Source organism: Mus caroli, chromosome 10 (genome assembly GCF_900094665.2).
Source record: "Mus caroli chromosome 10, CAROLI_EIJ_v1.1, whole genome shotgun sequence".
Classification (NCBI taxonomy): Eukaryota; Metazoa; Chordata; class Mammalia; order Rodentia; family Muridae; genus Mus; species Mus caroli.
In genome coordinates this window covers 108,262,878-108,286,000 of record NC_034579.1, presented here as the reverse complement: position 1 = coordinate 108,286,000, position 23,123 = coordinate 108,262,878, and the positions used below count along the sequence as shown (strand labels likewise).

General features: G+C 41.7%; 1 protein-coding gene across 1 annotated transcript in view; it reads left to right on the top strand.

The window, feature by feature from the left end:
* The window catches only part of Lgr5 (leucine rich repeat containing G protein-coupled receptor 5), a 132,544-nt gene that overhangs the window by 99,469 nt on the left and 9,952 nt on the right, over nt 1–23,123 (top strand). Inside the window, exons 5-12 of the mRNA XM_021173502.2 lie at nt 5,873–6,088; nt 9,126–9,197; nt 12,294–12,362; nt 13,701–13,772; nt 18,030–18,101; nt 18,251–18,319; nt 18,460–18,531; nt 21,641–21,706. Of these exons, the coding sequence (XP_021029161.1) occupies nt 5,873–6,088; nt 9,126–9,197; nt 12,294–12,362; nt 13,701–13,772; nt 18,030–18,101; nt 18,251–18,319; nt 18,460–18,531; nt 21,641–21,706 (708 nt within the window). The remainder of the gene's footprint in view (nt 1–5,872; nt 6,089–9,125; nt 9,198–12,293; nt 12,363–13,700; nt 13,773–18,029; nt 18,102–18,250; nt 18,320–18,459; nt 18,532–21,640; nt 21,707–23,123) is intronic.

Sequence of the window (23,123 nt, the reverse complement as noted above, 5' to 3'; positions counted from 1 at the left end):
CTTGTAGTTAATGGCTCATCAAAGACATTCCCAAACAAAGATACAAGCTTATGGGATATGTTGGCAAGGTGTCATAGAGAAGACAGATAAAGAACCATTTTCAAGAATAACAACAGCAGCAGTGATCTCACAGCACCTCTAATCCCTACAATAATGCTGCTTATAAATCAAGGGTTCCTTTCAGGAGAATAGAGCAGATTCACAAAATGTTTCTCTTGAGAAAGGAAACTTTCAGTTAATGCCTTATGTATAAAAGCATTAACTTCACACAGAAAGGGGAAACAAAGTGTTCTTTCTATTCCTGATTAAGAAAAGACTAACAATTTGCTTGATGCTTTGTAGCTTTGTTATGTAGAACACAAGCTATTGCAAAACTGCAGTCAGCCTGTACATGTAATTCTACTTTGTTTATATTTTACATAAAATAGAGTGGCGATCCTTCTTGCTCTCACATGATCTCTATTAGTCCATTTGTCCAGACCAGAAAGCTGAATCGCCATAACTTTCTTGCTTCCCTTTCTAGCTACAGTGACTTAGTTAGCAGCCCTAGATAAAGCCCTTCCTCTCCCTTTCCACACCTCTTCCCCACCTTCATCTCTCTCAAAAGGTTGACTACAATTACCTCCATTTTTTTTCCTATGGTTCCTCTTACACATTGCTATGAGAGTGAACATTCTATAGTATTTCCACATCTATGGATCAGTCTAAAGATATGTTTGTATATTACCTTGAAGATTTCTTAGAGAGGATGGGACATTTCGCATAGGCAGATGGTCCAGAAGTCTTCCGAAAGTTAAGCTATCCAGACTCAAAGCTCTTGAAACCTTTCAGGGTGAACTGGATGGTCTTGCCCATGTAGGAATAAGGAAAGGCAACACAAATCCACAAGAGACAGTCCTTTGGGCTGCCCAGCTTGAACAGCACAATCTCTTTGGAAGGCTCACTGTAACAGGCAACAAAGCATAGAACATAACTGTAAAAGGCACACACTAAGGGGTGTGTGAAGAGTAAGAATCTCCAGTTCTGTTCATCTATAAGACCAAAACATGGTGTTTGCCTGGAGAGAGATGTGAAATAACAATGAATTCAGGAATTGGGAGAAAAATGGTCTTCTACAGGGAGAAAGTTGCTGCTGCTCACAAAGCTAGACGACCCTCAAATATTAACACTTATTGGCTTTCAAACATTTCCATTCAATGCCCATAGTAATTCTATGATATATTGTGATTCTGCTTTATCAGTGAAAACTGATCCAAAGACATATAAGTCAATATGTCTCAAAATTTCAGAATTGATAAGGGACAGGATCTTGACTTAAATTTGTTGGTGACCTGCTTGCTTGGTTGACTGTTGATTAGTTGATTACTTTGTAGTTGGTTGGCTGGCTAGCTGGCTGGCTGATTGGTTGGTTGGTTGGTTGGTTGGTTGGTTGGTTGGGTTTTTGGTTTGTTTGGTTGGTTGGCTGGCTGGCTGGCTGGCTGGCTGGCTGGCTGGCTGGCTGGCTGGCTGGCTGGCTGGCTGGCTGGCTGGCTGGCTAGCTGGCTGGCTGATTGGTTGGTTGGTTGGTCGGTTGGTTGGTTGGGTTTTTGGTTTGTTTGTTTGTTTGGTTGGTTGGTTGGTTGGTTGGTTGGTTGGTTGATTGGCTGGCTGGCTGGCTGGCTGATTGGTTGGTTGGTTGGTTAGTTGGTTGGTTAATTGGTTTTTGTGATGTTAGCAGTGGAACTCAGGGTCAAGTGCAGGCAAGGTAAGCACCCTACCACTGAATTACATCCTGGCCCTTAGCTTAGCTTTACTTGTTTTTCCAATTCAGTATGCTTTCCAGTTTTCCATGTGGCCGTTATATACATTGCTGTCAATGCTGAAAGAAAGGAGTTAAAGAAACTGGAGATGAGTCAACTGTTTAAGAGCACACGATCATTCCAATGGTCATGAGTTCAAATCACCACAAAAAGCAGCTCCCAACTGCCTGTAGCTTCAGCTTTATGGAAGCCAGAGCTGCTTTCTGGCTGCCCTTTGCACTCACAAACATATGGCATTTTCTCTCTCTCTCTCTCTCTCTCTCTCTCTCTCTCTCACACACACACACACACACGTTTTAATTTTTTTTAAATAAGTGGTTTAAAATCTACAATTCCATCAGAAGCAATAACATATAAGGAACATAAAACAGATGCCACTTCCCATATCCTTTCAGATTGTATTTCAAGATCGTAACTGAGAGGCTTAATCTGAGTTGAAAGCAAGGCCATGTCTACTGTTTTTTAAATAGCTCACTTTGCTATGCATAACCACATATAGGTTCTGTGCCACCCCTGTTACATTTTGATTGAGGCATCAAATCATTGCTAGAACTTTCTCCGAGAATGTGACATCTGTTACACATCAACACTTGTCCTGTGCCTCTGAAATGAAGATGTTATATTCAGTGATAAATTATTAACAAAACATGACCTTACTGTATGTACGTATGTTCACTCATTTATACGTACACACATGCAAACATGTACACATGTTTTATTACTAAAGTCTGAAAAGAAGGGGCCAGTGAAATGGCTTAGAGGGAAATGGTGCTTGCTGCCAAGCCTGATGACCTGAGTTTGATCACCAGAACCCGGAGGATGTAAATAGAGAACCGACTGTCCGCAAAAGTAAAGGTTTGCAGGTGTGTGCACACAGGGCTATGCAGGTGTGTGCACACAGAGGAAGCCAGACAGGGGCTTTGGATATTTTGAGGCTGGAATCAGAGGCCAGGTCTTTGCAGGATGAGCATCCATCATTAGGTGGATGCTAGGATGTGAACTCTGGTCCTCATGATCTCACAGCAAGAGTCTTAACCAGTGACTTATCTCACTGGCCCCAGTGTGTAGATTTTTTTCTTGTACAATACAGAAGCCTTCTATTTCTCTGCTTAAATGACACATTTGTCCACTTGCCTGAAAGGGCCAGACTGGCACAGTGTGACCCCTCTGCTGACTCACTAAGTAGGCACAACTTATGCCCTGCCAGGCTTTAACCTTGTTATGTAAGGATCACCTGTAAAGTGAGTAGATAATTAATTCCATACTCCGATTTAGCCTTGGGAGAGTTTAAAATTAAATCAGATATCAGTGAATGGAAGCAGGATGATGGTTGTCAGGGCCCTGGGGGTTGATGGCAGGAATTAGAGAAGACCGGTTAAAAGACACAGAGCCTTAGTATGCATAAGTTATGGTGATCTACTGCCCTGTATTATAGTACTGATCTATATAGTACTATGACTATAACTAATAATGATGTATACTTGAAATTTTCTAGGAGAGTGCATTTAAATGTGCACACACATGAAAAGAAATAAGTATGTTAATAAGATTTATTTGATCACTTCACATTATATACTTGCAATAAAACCCTGTTTTATATATATATATATATATATATATATACACACACACACATATGTATACCCTGTAAATATACACCTTTTTTATTCGTTGATTTCCTACTTTAATAAAGTAGGAAAGGGAAAACTGAACCAAACAGTGCCTTTGAGTGTAAACAATAAATTCATATCAGAATGAAGCTGGAATCCCAGGCAGGCTCTGATTCTGACACACTGATTTAGGAGCGCTTTCTGCCGGAGTTTCCATTTTAATAGATTTTACTGGTGTATATTAATTTATAAAGTAATGGGTTTTATCGTGACATTTTTCATCTATGCATAGAAAGGACCTCAGCTATACCCATGCCTGTGACACTCTTTTATAGGGAGTTTCCTAAATGATAAAATTGTACCATAGAAAGGCATTTCAATGCTCTGCTCAGGACACCTAGAGTCTGTTAAGAACGACTAGTCTGGGAGTGCTCATTAGCGTTGAGAATGTGACAGCACTGAGCATTTCAGATGGAAATTTGTTTAATAGTATGGCCAGATTTTAATCTTTCATCTGAGGGGAGCAGAAAGGATAATCCCTAGAGGAGCCTGGCCCAAGGAATGGATGAACTCACCTAGAGGACTGATGTCAGGCCACTCCTTGCTGGTCACAACTTAAAATGTCAAAGGAGAAAGTCCAGGCTTCCATGCTGACAGAGCCTTTTGTAGGGTTCCCCAACATTGCACTGAACTTTGAGGTTTGTCGTATGCCAAGCGTTTGGGAGCGATTTGCAGGGTTGATGCCTAAGCAACTAGGTGAGAAAGACAACGTGCGACGTGCGCATGCCGTGCGCATCAGAGGCCCACGCTGTATGGTGGAGTCCAACTGAAAAGCTACTGTTAAAGCAATAGTTACGCCCAGTTTAAATATGGACTTCTAGCCAAATAAAATCAACTACCTCCTCACCCTTGATGAAGTTGTGCTGTACCCTAGCACAGGCAGACTGCTGAGAAAAGGGGCCTGAGGCTAGGATGGATTCCCCCCAACCACTCTCAGCTCATTTGTTGACAGAATCTCAACTCCTACAATCATGGCCGGTCCTCTGGAAGTGTGAGTGGGTCCTGGCAAAGACGGCCAACTCAGAACGTTTGTTCCAAGTGGCCTTACCTCAGTTATTACTGAAGCTTGGCTCAGGGCCCAGGCCGGCAGGGAATTGGGGGGTGGGGAGTCACCTGTCTCATTGATGGATTAGAAGTAAGGAACTGGGAGATGCCCAAAAGTGAGGAATCCGCTTTCCAGAGAGATCAGCTGTCTGCTACCGAGGGCTTTCTCTAGTTCTAGACTGTTTAAATTTAGTTTGCACCAGATTGTTTTGTGATTCTACTGTGCTTCCTGCATCTGTTTAGTCTTAAATGCTTCCAAAACATTATTTTTAATCCATCATCTCATGATTTTCTAATCCCTCCCAATACACGAGCTGCATAAATTGCAAGTCTTTAGGTTTTGTTTTGTTTTTTTTAATTCTAGTTTTCAAAATGCAAGCAAATGTAAAGTCTTATAAAAAATGAGTGGTAACAGCTATGGAAGTATGTCTGATTGACAGTGATTCAGTTGTTCAAATACCTCGCAAATTTTTTTTTTAAAGAAATTTCAAACTACCTCCATTTTGTCATTTCCACAAGCACCATTAGGTCACTTTAATTACAGCCACCATTTCTCTTGAATTATGACAAAATAAATGTCCTACCCTCCCTCGGCTGACTCTGAGGCTACAGCAGCTTATTAACCAGCCCTATTTTTAGAACTGTTTCCCATTTTAAAACAAAACAAAGAAAGAAAATAAGAGAAACGGAAAGTGGAGGAAGGAAGCAAGAGTTGCGAAGCTGCTAATTTTATTATTCGTTTAAACTGTCAGAAAAACAAACGTCTGCCCGAGGCGAATCCTTAGGCTCCAGGAGGCAGCCAGCAGTGTCGAAGCTCTTCCCAGAGGCAGATCGAACAGCCTTTCTTTCTAATAATTCTTTTCGAATACTGAAGCAATCTTTTCCCAGAGCTCAGGAACAACCCAGTAGATTGCTGTCTCCTATGTTCCAAACAGTCTTGGACCTCAAAGCTATTCATTTGGCTTGGGGTGGGAAGGAGGTGAGAGAATGTCTACATTAGACTGTCGGAACGGGATGCAATTTTACACCTCCCGGAGGCCACTTCCGATGCATGAACGCATGGTACCCACAAGCCTGGAAGAGAGTCAGAACATGTCAAGGGGGAGGGGAGTGGGGGATGGGGAGCCGGGGTGAAGGGGTGGAGGGGTGGAGGGGTAGAGGGTGCGGGACGGGGCGGGGGGGGGGGGGGGGGGGAGGCAGGGGTGTCTAACCATGAGTGAAGAGGGCTGATCAGAAAAGAAAACCCGTCCCAGTTTGTCTGGGGCCTGGAGCTTGCCAGCCTGATTTGCTCTGGCTAATGAGCACAGGCAACTTCCAGCAGAGTCCGTCCGCAGCCTAAGCTATTGCTTTTTCTTCCAGGCGCCTAGATGCCAACCACATCAGCTACGTGCCACCCAGCTGTTTCAGCGGCCTGCACTCCCTGAGGCACCTGTGGCTAGATGACAATGCTCTCACAGACGTCCCTGTCCAGGCTTTCAGAAGTTTATCAGCCCTGCAAGCCATGACCTTGGCCCTGAACAAAATACACCACATAGCAGACTACGCCTTTGGGAACCTCTCCAGCCTCGTGGTTCTGTAAGTTTGATTGACTTGGCTCTCTTTTTCATCACTCTCTAAATCCCCTCTGAGATCTTAGCCTTCAAGTGGTGGACCTCAAAACTTGAATGGAGGCACATTAAAGGGAAGGGAAAACTCTGAGACCCTCTCTATAAAGACATAGATTTTCCAATTGTGTGAATGATTTAAAAAAAAAATCTATGAAATACCTGATGAGTTGTAAACATCGCTGGACATACAAAGATCAAAAAGCACCTCTACGTTAGCAGAATCTACATTAAAAAAAGAAAATCATCGCAAAGCTAATGAAAAAAAATCTACTGAAAGATAATTTGTTATTAATTATATATTATTATATATAACTATTAATTATATAATTAATAGTGTATAGATGTGTATGTATATGTATCTATATGTATATATGTGTGTATGTATATATGTGTGTGTGTGTGTGTATATATATATATAGATAGATAGATAGATAGATAGAGAGAGAGAGAGAGAGAGAGAGAGAGAGAGAGAGACGTTTTTAGTTCTAAGGATGGAACCAGGCATCACAAAATGCTAGCTGAATGAGTATTAATACTTTGTCAGTAAAGCTACACTCACAGCCTTGACAAGCACTTTTTTATTTTAATTAAGAAAAAGAAGGTAGCTCATTGCTGAGCTGGGGATGTATCCCAGTGGCAGGCTGTCCAGCATCAGCGCCTGGGTTTGAGACCTAGTACTGATGGAAGAAAGACAGGAAAAGATAGGGAGAGAAGAAGAGAAAGAGAGGGAAGCATTGACTCTCGACAGCGCTTCTGCTTCTCTAGAGCTTCTTTTTCCTCTTTGACATCTAGATTTCTTTTGGCTTGGTTTGGTTTGGGTTCTTGAAACAAGGTTTCCTGTAGACTGGCCTTGAACTTGTGCAGTTGAAGATGACCTTAAAGTCCTGATCCTCCTGCCTCCACCACCTTGATAGGATTCTAAGCCAGGCCTCAGGCCCATCTCTCCAGTTCAGAAAACAAAATGGCTCTCAACGGATAGTTTGGAATTTAGTTAGTCTTCTTTGACAGAAAAGCTGTATGGCCCTGTGCGCGTACTAGAATAACCAACATTTATCTAGTGCTGATGTTTGGATGCAGTTGCGACCTGAAGAACTATAAGGTCAGCTTGCCTGATGTGTTAGTCCCTGTGATAAATGCTTGAGATAAACCTGAACATGTGGCCTCAGGCCAATAATCCTAGGGCCTAAGGTATATAGATCAAGCCAGGTGGGGTACAGAGCAAGATCCTGTAAGGGAGGAAAGGAGGGTGGGAGGGAGGGAGGGAGGGAGGGAGGGAGGGAGGGACTACTTAAAGGGAAGAAAGGTGCATTTGAGCTTACAATTTCAGCGATTTCCTTCCACAGTTACTGATCTTATTGCTCTGGATCCACGGTGAAGCAGAGCATCGTGAAGAGTAGGTCTACACGGTAGACCAAAGATGCTCACCTCATAGCAGCTAGGAAACGTAAAGTGAGACAGGAAGGGCTGGGGACCCTGTAGCTCCTCCAAGGACAAGGCTCAGTGACCTAGCTTCCCTCCACTAGGCCCTGCCTCTCACAGGCCCTACCACCTTTCTACTGGCTGCTAAGCCTCCGCTTACAGGTCTTGGCCAGCTGTTTATGACACAAACCTTACTGAGGAGCAAAGACACTTCTTTTGTTCTCTCCCTGTCCACCCGCATTGCTGACACTGGTTAACCATCTCTTCTTCCTTAGCATATACCCGTATGAGGGTGTGGACCCATCCACCTTTTGGTTCTCTCCATCCCCACTCTCATCCTTGGCATATAAAAGACTTTGAATAGGGCTGGAGAGATGGCTCAGCAGTTAAGAGCACTGACTGCTCTTCTGAAGGTCCTAAGTTCAAATCCCAGCAACCACATGGTGGCTCACAACCATCTGTAATTGGATTCTATGCCCTCTTCTGGTGTGTCTGAAGACAGCAACAGTGTGCTCACATACATAAAATAAATAAATCTTTAAAAAAAATTTTTTTAAAGACTTTGAATAAATGTCACATAGATCTCACCTGAAACCAAAAACAAATTTTTGATTTATTTATTAAAACAAAGATCTAAGTCTGGAAAAAAATAAATAAATTTAAGGGGATATTAACACATTTCTACTCTGAATTCTTTACATGAATACAATGTCGCTGACCCTGAAGAAGCTGGCTATGGCCTTTGTTTTGTGGTGTGTGTGTGTGTGTTTTTAATTAATTTTTTAGAAGATTTGTATTTATTTCTTTTATGTGTGTGAGCACACTGTCGCTCGCTCTCTTCAGACACACCAGAAGAGGTGTTGGATCCTGTTACAGATGGTTGTGAAGGTGGGTGCTGGGATTTGAACTCAGGGCCTCTGGAAGAGTAGTTGGTGCTCCTAACCGCTGAGCCATCTCTCCAGCCCCCCAGACTAATTTTTTTTTTAAACCTCTCCTCCTTTAAACCCATTTTCCAAAATCTCTTTGGGAGTTAATTTGCTTTTCAGTTGTCTACACAGCTGTTCTCGTTAACTCTGACATAACTGACTTATCAATCGAGCCTAAGATGACAATTGTCCACATTAAAATAGTTGGTCAAGATTACCAATCGTGGGCAATAGAAAAAGTCTGATCACTAGTCCCTGTAACTAAAATCCTTTCTTTCTGACTTATAGCCCAGTCCTGGGAATAGAGTCCACGTGTGACCCTCCCTCCATCCCATGACCTCGATGATGTTCAGCGTCTCTGTTGAGCACTCTATGTCTCCAAGTCACAAGGAGCAAACCACACTAGAAACTACAGTGACATATGTGAATCATTCTTATCACCACACACACAGCAGTTATCTCAAACCTTACGCTATAGAATCACGTACAGTGACGGCAGCACAGGGGATTTTTATTTTTATTTTTTTAATGTTCATTTCTTACCATTTGTGCATCCTTTATATGTCTTTGGGTTTAAACCACCAAAATGTTGTTCCTAAATTTTCTCTGTCCCATCTGCCTTCAAGGCTGTTCCTGACTGCGGGTAATGCTCTCTTCCAGGCATCTCCATAATAATAGAATCCACTCCCTGGGAAAGAAATGCTTTGATGGACTCCACAGCCTGGAGACTTTGTGAGTTGATCTTCTGTTTGTTTCCCCTTTCCCAGTGTTTTCATGAATATTCTGATGGAATCAAAACAGCCTTAAAACCAAACATGATGTTTGGTTTGGTTAATTGCCTGAGCCTTAAACAGATATTTACAGAGGTTTTTATCTTACACACACACACACACACACACACCACAGAGCTAAACAATAAAACTGCGATTCCGTTTTAATCTCTTGTGAGTGGCAAATTAGTAGGGGTGGTTAAAGTTAAATGAGATCCCGCTAAGTAAGCCATGACTGCTTGCTTAGGAATGTGTGTCCTCCACTGAGGAGCACTCCCTCTTCTCAGGAGCACTGAATTAGGTGTGAGCTGAGTCCTCTGCTGAAGGGAAACTGCCAACCCCGAGATCTAGGCCCTTCATAAGGAATGAGGTTCATACTGAAGCAATCCAAGGGACCATATCACATATGAAATATGTGCCTGACCACCCGATATACATTGTTTAAGTCATTTTTACAAATATCTTATTAGACAGCTATTCCTATCCTATCTTAGAGCCCACTGAGTTACTTTACCAGGACTACATATTTAGCCTGTAGCATAATTGGGAATTGCTTCTTTCTGTAACCTGATTCAGACATCCATGTTCCCATGTGCTATAGCACAGGTATAGCCAATAGCTCCAGGTGCTATTTTCCAAGAATAGGTCACAACTTCCACTGGACGCAATTGCATGTGCCTGTGGTCTCACGCTAGTCATAAGGCTGAAGCGGTGTGTCACTTGAGCCCAGAACTCTGAGGTTCACCTGAGCCGATATAGTAAGACCCCCTATCTCAACAAACAACAACAAAAATGGCTCAGAGTTTTGTTGATACTTTTGATATAAAGGAGTCAGTCAGCTGGTCATCTCCTAGAGCCCAGAGCCAGGATAGAGGATCTCATGGTCTACCTAGAGCACAGGCCTCCTCCTCCTACAAGAGATGGACTTAAATGCCCTGCTGAGCCAACAAAGTACAGAAAGTGTGGACAGTAGGCAGCCAAAGACCTGAGTGTACTGGGTGAGGGAGAATTTTGCAGGGATATCCTCAAGTCCCTTCTCATTTTAATCCTGAAATTACTGTAAGTGACACAAGGCCTTGTGGTGATCACACCACCAAGTCTTCTATGACCTTAGGAACCATGGTTCAATTGCATACAGACTTAAACAACTTAGCCACGGTCTGTTTAGCTTCTAACTAGTTCTGGATCAACCAGCTTCCTGAGAAACTCTCTCCTGGGTCTTCTAATAACCGAAGAGCACCCACAGCTCTCCCTCCATAATGACTGTCACTCTGCTCACTTCTCCATCGGTGTCATAAAGGAACTCATCCAGGCGTGACTGTGAAGCACAGGACAGCAGTTTCCATCAGCAGGACAGTGGTTCCAATCGGCTGCTACAGTTTCCATCAGCTGCTACAGTTTCCATCAGCTGCTAGGAAAAAGTTACAGTGTCTCTCTCCTTAAGTAGTGCTTTCTCATCCCTATCCACAGAACAATTGGAGAGAAAAAAACAAGCAAACAAACAAACAAAACAACAAGATCAGCTTTCTAGGGTGTTTCCACAAATGCTTTCCCTGCCCCCAGTCCTGAGTGAGGAACCAGCCTTGCAGAAAAAAATACAAAGCAAAAAGTTTCAGGACAAAAATCTGTACATCTTAACTGTCTGGCCCCACTTTGCCCAGGGCTACAGAGGATCAGTAAATTGGTTATTCCCAACCTCTTCCTTTCCCTGACTAGAAAGCTAAGTAATTTATAAGGGTCCAGTCCTGGTTTAANNAAAAAAAAAAAAAAAAAAAAAAGACCATCTGGAGAGATTTACAAACAGGAAGAAAATTTATGTCCACAAAAGACCAGAGTTTCCTGCCTGCAGAATAGCTTAAGGATGGCTTCTGCCAGACAAGTAGGAATCTCGATTCATGTCGAACTCAGCCAAATTATCTTTCTCTTAAAATTAAATAGCAATTCTTGTCTACTGAGGAGAATCTAACCACATCTGATTGCCTTACCAAAAGGGTTTTCTGTGTCATTTGGGAAATCCGCCCTACCCAGGGACCAGACAGCAATTCCTTTTTCATATGAAGAGGTAGGTAGACTAAGCCTCTAAAACATGTGTGGGGAACGGGATCGGAAGCCATTTGTGTCATTACAGATAGAGAAATTAATGATTCCGAGATTCTCTGGCACTTCTATTGCTGTGTGTGAGGGATAATACAGAGCTTTGCCTCACAGACCAAGACAAACATCAGATTTCTGAATGGATCATCATTTGTGACTCTAGGGAAACTCTAGAATTCACATCCTTGTTAAGAGTCCTCTGTATCACCTAAACCTTTCCAAACACATGTCTTGTCCCAGACTTCAGGCTGGGTGAGACACAGGCTCTCCCTATGAGCCAGGAACAAGGCGGTTCTCATGTCCTGCTTCCCAGATGGGAGGGGGGAGGGGGTAACAAGAAAAGGGATGTATATCCCAGGATAGAGTACAAACAGCAGCTGCCCAGACTCAGTGAACCAGGTCCCAGCGAAAGAGCTGCATCCGGAAGTGATCCGAGCCCACCAAGCAAGCATCACTCCTCCTTGGAAGTTAAACCTGCCGCAGGACCTCCCCCCTGTTTAAAATGAACCAGTTGAAGCCACTGATTTTTGGCAGGAAATGTCTGTTCTTTGGGGTCGTGACTATTGTAATGCAAATGTTTTCAGACTCTTGGTGGCCATGGCCCTAGAGATAGCTTAGCAGGTGAAGTCACTTGCAGCTCAACTTGATGAGCTGAATTCCATTCCTGGAACCCTCCAGAGGAAGGAGAAATATCAGCTCCCCAAAAGGGTCTTCTTCCACAAGCAAGCTTGGTGCTAGCACATACACGCACAAACACATACCCTCATGCACACACACTCAAGCACACCCAATACAGTAAGTTGTTTTTAAAGTATTAGGAAGCATGCCCCAATAATCCCTCTCCTGGAAGAGAAAGAAGAGCTTTTATTGATGATATGGGTCTTTGGAATGGCAAACCAACTTACCTTGTAAATAGATTAAATAGATTTTTTTTTTACTGAAAATACCATTTATTTATTTTCAGAGATTTAAATTATAATAACCTTGATGAATTCCCCACTGCAATCAAGACACTCTCCAACCTTAAGGAACTGTAAGTGTTAAGATAGGCTTGATGAATGGACTGTTATTCTTTGTAAATTTATTTTAAAATTGGCGTGATTGTTATGTATGATAGCTGAAGCTTTTTAAACTTATATAATAGTTAAGTGCACTTGAATATGTTTTAACTGATTTCCATAATCAAAATCACCAGAATTTTAAAATGTACATGTGTCCTCCCATATTTGTGTGTAAAAACACATATTTTATATTTATATAACCTATTTCCTAAGTGATATGTATCCTAGTACCATTTACAATCTTTATATATTTGTAATACAACAGTAGTAGGATTTAGTTATCTGTTAAACATTTCTATGAATCTAGACATTTTTGAGTTGCATAAAAATAAAATTACATGAATAAAAGTATGTGTTCTCTGTATAGTGATAAATGCCTTCACATATATTTTATTACATGCACTATTCTTTAAATGCTAAGTGAACCGTATTTTATTTTTTAAGCACAATTTCACTAAAGGTAAACGCACTTTTGACCATTGGGTGCTTTTAATTTAGTCTTCCTTTTATCAAAAAAAAAAAAACAAAAACAAAAACAAAAAATCAAAAAAACAAAAAACCGAAAAAACCGAATAGCTTCTGCAAGTACTGTCTTAGCACTTGAAAAAAATATATATATAAACCTGGGACCTTATTTCCACGAAGCCTATGGACAGGGTAGGTTGTTTATAAGGAAAAAAACCCTTGTGGGTTCCACCTCAGAGAATCACATGTGTATCAACTGGGTAGCGAATTGACAGAGGGAGGCAGCCTTGTCATGCTGCGCATGCGTACAGCCACAGTCACAGAAGACCCAAAGATCACTCAATCTGCCTCGCTGTCATTCCGACTACATTTGCCCCAACGGGGAAATCGATTTGTTATTACAGACCCACTAATCCTTTTCCTCTTAAAAAAAGATTCCTGAAATCTCTACTTCACTGCAGCTGAAGTCAATTTTGCCTTCTCCCAGCCCCTAACTGGGAGTGATCTTAAGCTCTCCGAAGAAGGCTCCCACCGCTCAAGCTGTTAAGCGACAATTCTTTACCTGGATATCAACAAAACGATTTTCCTTTTATAGCGTAATATCCTGTTTCCATAAAGCACAGTTGGGATTTGCACAGCCTCTCTCCCTCTTTCAAGCCTGGAGCATAGGATTCCCTTTCCCTCTCTGCGGTAAATGAGAACACACGCAGTTCATGATGCAGGGAGGCATGACCTGTGCTCTGGTACTAAAGACGCTGATTATGGTTACATGGTAGGGCAAAGAGGGCTAGTAAATAACACACACACACACAAAGACTTTCTATAACATTTGTCTCTCTTTCTAGAGGATTCCACAGCAACAACATCAGGTCAATACCGGAGCGAGCGTTCGTAGGCAACCCTTCTCTTATCACAATGTAAGTGGCCTTTGTGCTCCATTTACGTGACCTTCCTGACATAGAACAGTTTTAAATATGTTGTGCCTTTAAATATAATGTAATTAATGTTATATGTTCACCTGCATTTTGTCCCAGTCACAGTCTATGCAGAAATCTATACAGAAGTGCCAACATTGATATATTTCATCAGGTTTCAACTACTCATTGAAATGATACTGACGATTGCTGTCTTAGGATCTGTGGTGTGCCTTACCTTACAGATGCTATCTCCAGGCTAATCTTACAAGGGCTTTTGCTTACCTATATTTTCCAATGAATAAAACTGATTTTAGAACATCCCATGTGGGCTGGCGAGATGGCTCAGTGGGTAAGAGCACTGACTGCTCGCTCTTCTGAAGGTCCTGAGTTCAAATCCCAGCAACCACATGGTGGCTCACAACCACCCATAAGGAGATCTGACACCCTCTTCTGGTGTGTCTGAAGACAGCTACAATGTATCTATTTATAATATTGAATAAGTCTTTGTGCCAGAGCAAAACTTCGGCCCTAAACTTCAATCCCCAACAACCACATAAAAGCTCAGAACCATCTGTACAGCTACAGTGTACTCATATACATAAAATAATAAATAGATCTTTAAAAAACAAACATCCAAGGCTAGATCACTTAGTCATTCAAGAATTCAACTCAAGTACTCTAGAAAAATAAATTATTATAAACAAAAAAGAAGCTGTTGCAAACAGTTTGTCTCTGGCTTAAACTGCTACCGTGAGTGTTTAATGGAAGGAATATTGATTTATGTTCACTGCCTGTTTGTTCACCTTGAGTTGAATCTAAACAAAATTATGGTGCAATTCTAGAACAGTGCATTTATTCTAGAAAGGAAAATACAAGGACTCATATAGTATAAAAATAAAGTAGATTTATAATCACAGACTATCAATAATGTTTCACACTTAGCACAGATAGAACATCAACATTAAAAAAAAATAATAAAAACGAGTAATTATTTGGTTGGCTCCTAGATAAAAGATGTATGTCCAAGGTAGGTTTAGGGAATCATATTGGCCTTAGTGAGATCTATCATAGAGAATGTAAATAAAGGCAACCGTTGTACGGCTTGGCAGGAATTCTTCCTGTGCTAACTTGGTAGAAGAGGCTTTCTGAAACCGTGTGTCATTTGTCACAAGTGAGCTGCAAACCCCCACTTAGCCTTGACCACCATGGGGGAGGAGGGTTCGAATACACAAGCAAACAGCATCATTCATCACCTCTGAAATGTGCTGGCAATATTTTGGCAAACTAAGGGCTTTGCATTCTATTGCGGAATAAACATTAGTCCTCATTAGAGAGCATTTGCATACTAAAAGATTAGTGGACTTGGCCGCTCTTCCTTCCAGCCCACGAGTGGTGTTTAATCAGTCCTTTGGTATGTTAATGCGTCAGGAGGAGCAGCCCTCCCAGCCTTTGGAGCCCTCTCCACTTTCCACAGCGATGCACTTTCTCTCCTCCCTCTGCTCTCCGCACAGAGTTTCTATCTCTTGTCACCGGCTTCCTTTCCAACCCAATGCAGCCATCTCTGTGTGTGTTTTTGCTCCAAGCCCTGTCATCTGGTGACCCAGCCCTCATTTCTGCCTCTGCGATCTCCAACCCAATGCCTTCTTTTTGTTCTTACTTCACCACCTCCTGTTAGCCATGCCTTCTTGCTCTTTACCAGCGCAGAGCTGTCTGGCCTCCCTGTCTCCACCATCATCAGGGATGCTTGAAACTGCATCCTCCTTGCTACTCTGTTGCTATGGAACAGACATCCAGGATGCAAGCTCTGTACCTTGACATCCACAGTCTTCCACAGCCAACCTTCCTCACCTACTTCCCCAAAGCTCTCTCTGACAAGGCCATAACCCAGCTAACTAAGCCAGCACAAAGATTCCATCCCCGCACGAGGATGATTGGAATTCTGTCTTTCATATGTGTCTCAAATGGAATTTCATAAATTTTCTTTTTGCCCGCCCCCCCAACAAATGAAAGAGCTGCCTCCAGAGAACCCCGGACCTTTTCACAGTAGTGGTGATATTCTGCAGTACACATGCAAGCACATGTATTCATACCTTCCCAGTGTGTACATATCTACACATGTGTACCAGTTTAATTATGTGCATATAAGTATATAGCATAGTCAAGGAAGGTGTGCTATGAGGAGAATTCCATTTGAAGTCATCAAGCCACTCTCTTTTTTTAAATTCTTTCACTTATTCTTCAAGAAGTCCATGCACATATGCCCTGTATCTTGATCACATGCAACCCAGGTTTCCCCTGCCCCATTGCAGTTCTTTTAATGATTGTCTAATCCCAAGGGAAAGGAAGAGGTGAGTGGTAGGGTGGAGAGCACTCCGGTGTGCTAGGTAACAAATGTGCCAGGGTACTGTGTGAGCCATTATGCGTGCGTTAGCTTTTCCAGTTGTTAGCCAAAGCCTGTGACCAAGCTCATTACTATCTAGGCTTAAATTGAAGATCTGGGAGGCTATGAGCTTCCTTGGATAGCTGAGCCTCTATTTTCTCACTGGAGAATGAAGACAGTTGTGTCTATGCTGTCAATCAAAGTTGTTGCACAGATCAACTGCTTTGTCAGACAGGAGATGTGCTGTTGCTTGTCTGACTCCAGCTGGTGCCAGGCTTCTGGAAGAATTTTTTTTTTTTTTTTTTTTTTTTTTTTTTTTTTTGGTTTTTCGAGACAGGGTTTCTCTGTGTAGCCCTGGCTGTCCTGGAACTCACTTTGTAGACCAGGCTGGCCTTGAACTCAGAAATCCGCCTGCCTCTGCCTCCCGAGTGCTGGGATTAAAGGCGTGTGCCACCACGCCCGGCTCTGGAAGAATATTTTATCAATTTCTCTTGAACCTCCATCATTTAGAATGTTTTCCAGTGATAGCTTCTTTATTGAACAAATCTTCAAATCTCTGCAATCACTACTTCACAGTTTGAACATGGATTTGTTGTATTTAATTGAGCTACCCCCATGCCTCAGCTATGAAATCTGTGTGGGGCTCCACTAACAAAGCAGTTCAGCTAAGTTTTGATTACATTAAAAGGTCTATAAAACAAAATGTTCTTAAAGTTTTAATAATGTCTCCCATTTTAGATTCATAACTAATTCAAGAAATTTCTTACACTAGATAAACCCCACTTCTCAATTATGTGGAGTGCTTTGTAGATGTTATGGTAATTATATTTAATCACAATAAAACCTTCTGTAAATATAGAGATAGTAATAAATGATAGGTAGATAGATAATACATAGATAAATGTGATAGTTAATAGACACAAGATAGAAGATAGATAGATAGATAGATAGATAGATAGATAGATAGATAGATAGATAGATAGACTGAATTGCAACTAGAATTATTTCTTTGTTGAGTATTGAAAGTGTTGAGGCAAAGTCTTTAAGTGCAGTTAGTTAATTAATGCACTTTTTGACTTCATAACTATTATTTATACAAGCTCTGCTATGCAAATGTTAATTTTTTTGTTTTTATTAATCTTGGAGGTAGGCTTACAAAGTGTGGGTTTCATCATGGCATCTTCACACACTGTTATTTTTCTTTGCTCTAACTCTTCCACCTCCTCCTCCTCTTCCTCCTCCTCCCCCAAAGTCTCTCCCCTTTAAATTTTATATAGTAAAGATTCCTTATGCAAAATCTCAGAAAGCAAACCAATGAGACGGCTCAGTGGACAGAGGCCCTTTTCTCCCAGCCTAAGAACTTGAGTTAGATGTTGGGAGCCCAGATCCAGAACTTATCCTCTTACACAGAAAGAACTCACTTCCACAAGTTGTCCTCACACTCATATACACTGTGGCAAGCATACAGAGAAACAAGCAAATGAGTGAAGGAATGAATAATGATCGATCTTGAAGTGTGAGTGGAGACACTTTCAATGTCCACTTGAAACTGAGTAACCGGGATGTATGGTAACCAGTAAAAAAGAAAAAAAAAAATCAGTAAAAAACACAGATTCACATTAGAAGATATGTTGAAATATCTATTCTCTTGACCATCAGCTTTCTTTTCTTTTTTTTTTTTTTTTTTTTTGGTTTTTCGAGACAGGGTTTCTCTGTATAGCCCTGGCTGATCCTGGAACTCACTCTGTAGACCAGGCTGGCCTCGAACTCAGAAATCCACCTGCCTCTGCCTCCCGAGTGCTGGGATTAAAGGCGTGCGCCACCACGCCCGGCGACCATCAGCTTTCTTATAACACATTGGTGTTTGGATTTTTCAGACACTTCTATGACAACCCCATCCAATTTGTTGGAGTATCTGCTTTTCAGCATTTGCCTGAACTAAGAACACTGTAAGTGTCTATTCTCTTAAATGCTGCCTCTGCTCAACCTGTAGTATTGCTGAGAAGACCAAATGAGTGCTTTGGGGGGAAAAAAAATGGTAGTAAAAGTGAGCCCTTTCTAGAATCTTCTCCAAATAACAATTACATATTTCTCCTAGGACTTTGAATGGTGCCTCACACATTACTGAATTTCCTGACTTAACAGGAACTGCCACCCTGGAGAGTCTGTGAGTATTTGAGCCGACCCTTAGCTCCTCCCAGAACACGCATTAGCTTTGGAGTTGATCAACCTCAACATCCATGAATCAAAACACGTCAGTGTGTGATACGGGAATGAAAGAATTCTGTCTGGCTTGTGTTTTAACAGGACTTTAACTGGAGCAAAGATCTCATCTCTTCCCCAGGCCGTCTGTGATCAGTTACCTAATCTCCAAGTGCTGTGCGTATCAGTAAGGCAATGATGGTGTATAAACAGGCAACTTCCTTTTAGGGGTAAAATGGCAGACAGTATCTCAACAGGCCTCGGAAACGAGGAGAAAGCTCTCTCCCTGCAGGTCTCCAGGAGGTCATGGTTCCTCCTCTGCCTCCTTTGGGCCAGGTTCCCAGCCATCACCCTGGTAGCCATGACAGAGTATCTGTTTTCAAGAGGAAACAGCTGCCCATTAGTGTTGTAGTTGATACACATTTCCCTTCAGAAAATGAATGTGAACAAGCAAGAAAAACCCCCGCATTTCCTCTTCTAAAGGTTTCACAGAATAGAATTAAATAGCCTAATGGACCAACAGCCCAATATTAATGTCAAAAATAAAATTGTCAAACAGGCGCCAACCTTGCTAGGGAGACTGAACATGTTTTGGTACAGTTAAGGATACATGTTCCAAGGTTCGTTCCATCTAGTGGCCAACCAGCTTGAATGTTATTTCTGTTGCCTCCGATCTCATTTGCCCCTTTCTTTCCCATGTTTTGTTAAAAAGTAGTTTACAGGGATTTGAATGACTATATTTTGACATTTTGCTTTGGTTTTGTTGTTTTGTTCTGTTCTTTTTTTTTTTTTTTTTTCTGTCAACGCCACTTGCCCCTCTTGTCTTCTCAAGCATCATTGGGACTCATGATAGTCTGGACCCTCAGTCTCTTATAAAATGGTTCTTCTCTCGTGAAATAGAAGTCTATCCATCAGCCAGCCACCTATTATGCCAGCATAAGTTTTTCTTGCCAGCTGAGCCAGCACAGTGCAGATGCTTTGTAGGAAGGGACTGTCTGCTGCATGATTGATTCTGCCCTTCCTCATGGTCCCCAGGCTGCCCTGTCACTGCAGATGCTCAGCGACACTGTGTGCAGTAGCAGCACACAGGATTCTTTGTCACACGTGTCTGAAGGAAGGCGTATAAAGCAAGCCTTGAACTTCTAGCCCACATTTCTCTATGAGAAGCAGCTACAGACATAGGTGAAAATCCTGGATACACGATCAGAGTCATGCTTCAAGAAAGCATTGGGATTTTCGTTTTTGTTTACTTTTACCTTGGTATAGGTGTGTTCACATAAGGTTGGTGCACTAATGTCCCATAATGTTGGGGTCAGATGGCAACCTCAGGTATTGCTCTTCACCAAGAGCAGCCAATGCACGTAACCACTGACTCTCTCCTGTAGTCTTAGCAGTTAGGGAAATCATGTAGAAGGGCCATAAGTTGGAAGCCAGCTTGGGCTATAGAGCAATCTGGGCTAAGTAACAAGTCTGTCTCAAGCAAGTAAACAAACAGTAAAAGATTCTATTCCTTCTTGGTGGAACTTGAAATATGTGTATGGACATATTAGTACTTCGTGATAGTGTGTTGCCATTCTCAACGTTCCACCTACAAAGCTCATGTGTTCTTTATGACATACCTGCTGCCAGGTATCTTCTCTTTGAAGCAGAAAACCAAGACCAAAACAAACATCAATAAGTGCTCAGGCCAGCATATTAACCAAGAGAAACCTATTGATTTGGGGACTAGAATTTAGAACCTTGATCTTCACTAGAGGGTCTTTTGGAAGCTTTGATCCAACTAGTCTCCAACTTGTGGTTCTTCTCCATGATTGAAGAACATTGAGTGAGCATTTTTCCCCTTTCGTTACCTTCATAGAAATCACCCAGTCCACTATTTAGGCCACAAGTGTGTTCTCGACTCACTAGCTGACATTCTTACAGAAGTCATCCCACTCGGTATGGGGATATCCATGGTGTCACTGTCATAAGGTGATCCCAGGATTAAACTTCAGTAAAGCTATGACCATAGTGCCCATACAAGGAATGCTTGGCCCACACTAACCCTGGAATTGTTGCGTTGTGATCTCAGTTCCTGGGGAGGTTGAGGCAGGAAGATCCCAAGTTCAACAACTGCCTGAGCTACATAATATAAACCCAAGAAACAATGGACTCCCTGAGCATTCTGAAGAAATTAATGTCATTATCATCTTTGATAATGTGTTTGCCCATCTTCATAAGTCACTCCTGTTCAACAACATGGCATATGGTTAAACAGGTCTATTTTGCATAGATATACAGGTTTTCCATTCGTTTGCTTTGGTGAGTTTGTTTTTTTTGTTTGTTTAGGGGAAAAGGGTATAGTCTTTCAAACCTCTAGTACTTATACACAAACTTGTGTATAAAATACAGATGTGTACTTACAGACAGCCTCATTTGAATTACTTATATACAATAATTGAATTCTTCCTGTATAAACTCCATTCATTCAATAAATGTAGAATATATTATAAGGATAGGATGAACTGATCAATTATAAGGATAGAATAATTAAAAGCCTCTTAGAAAAATAATACTGATTTTTTTTCAGTCGTTTTGATGGTTTTAAGAGTTAGAATCAAGCATGAAAATGGTTAGTTGATTATCTGATAACTTCTAAAACATGAAACAAGATTTTTTTTTACCTCTATGTTACTTTATCTACTAGTTTTCTTTCTTTTTTTTTTCTTTTAACTTTCTGCAAATTACCATGGCTTGTTTTAGATTAGTTATATTATAGTATAAATATGTCCAGATGTTTTTGTTATTCTGTAATTTGTTGAGTTTTGGCTGAAGCCTCTCTTAGATGCCCCCCCCCCATGGAGATTGATTTCAAAGTTAGTGCTATGTTTTGAATGGTTGGGTTTTGTTTTTAAGTTGATTAGGAAAGAACCAGCAATGACTTGTATTAGCCGTAGAGAAACAGCAGTTTCCAGAGACAAGGGCACAGTTATTTAATTTAATCTGTATTCATTTCAGTAAGATAAGAGCTAGAACATTGTAGATCATCACTAACAAAATAAATAAATTCATTAAGTAAATTATTTAAATCAATTAAAGAAGTATCAGTTACATTTCAGTAAATATCTGAGCCCCTTGCCTAATCCAGTAATGCCTGTGTCTACCTGCTGCATGTCAGGGCTGTGGGATAGCCCAGAGCTTGCCTTTGGGGCACGTCCATGTCTTGAGGGCTTCGAAAAGAGGAAGATGCATTTCCTGAAGACTAATGTGTAACAGATTTTTCTCTTTTGCACCTTTTGCTTTCCAGAGATTTGTCTTACAACCTGCTCGAAGACTTACCCAGTTTGTCAGGCTGCCAAAAACTTCAGAAAATGTACGTCTTTGAAAGTCCTTAAGTAACTCAGAAAAAAAAAAAAAAAGTCAGAAGCCCAAATTCCTATTGTTCAGGGTGACCAGCTACTCCACCCCAGGCCTCACTGGCAATCCATTGGCATTTATCCTTATTATGCCCATGAGACGTGGGGTGGAGTGTGCGGGGAAAGTTGGGTAACAGAGCTTTTCTCACCCATCTCTTGTGACATCAGTTTTCTCCTTTGTTTTTCCCAGCTCAGTGTAATAGGGAATCGGGCGACTCTGAGCTTAGGAACTTTTCCTCTTTTATGCAGACAAGGTCTCATGCAACCCAGGCTGGCCTCGAACTTACTATATGGTTGAGGCTGGCCTTGATCTCCTTCATGTGCCTTCGTGTCTCTGTCTCCCAAGAGCTGAACGACAGGCGTGTGTCCAACGGGCTAAGTTCTCTCTTCCTTTTCAAATACAACGAAGCTTCCACTTCCGATGGGTGGGGCTAATTTTGAATATGGTGAAACCTTGGGTCATCTCCTTCATCCACAAAATGTTAACCACATTGCTTTGTGTTTGGTCAGCCTTCCATTTTCATAAAAACAATATCAGCTCCCTCTCATTTCACACTTAGTTTTCCTCTCTCAGCCTTCGGGTGATGAAGGAAGAAAATATAAATTCATTTTCTAACATGTAAAGACTGGAAGGGATAGAAAGATGGTTGGTTCAGCAGTTAAGAGCACATAGTCCTCTTCATAAACCAGAGTGTGGACTTCAGCACCCACACCACCAGTCAGCTCTCAACCACTTGTATGTCCAGTGTGAGGGGTCCAACTTCTCAGGTCTCCACTGGCCACCACACTCACAGGGACATTCCCACACACAAATACATAATTAAAAATAAATTGGATGCTTCAGATGCCCTTTAATGAATACACTAAGAGTTTAGGAAACAGTAAAAGAGGTGTTCTCAAATGATTCTTTGTGTTTTCGTGGTGGTGATGGTGGTGATAGTGGGGGGGCATGGGGGTGGGGAGAAAGACAGGTCTATTCATGTACAAGACCACGCATGTAGAAATCAAAAGGCCACTAACTTTGTGAAGTGAGTGCTCTCCTTCCATCTTCTTTCATATTCCAGGGATCAGGGGAATCAAACCCAAAGCCAACAGACTTGTGTGTGGCAAGCAGGTTTACAGATGAAATCTTCTCAAGGGTCCCTGTTTTGTTTTGTCTTTTGCTTTGTTTTGTTTTGTTTTGTTTTTCCAGAGAGAGTTTCTCTGTGTAGCCCTGGCTGTCCTGGAACTCACTCTGTAGACCAGGCTGGCCTCGAACTCAGAAATCTGCCTGCCTCTGTCTCCCGAGTGCTGGGATTAAAGGCTTGCGCCACCACTGTCCAGCTTGTGTTGTCTTCTAAGAAAGGCTCTCATGTATCCCAGGCTAGCCTCATA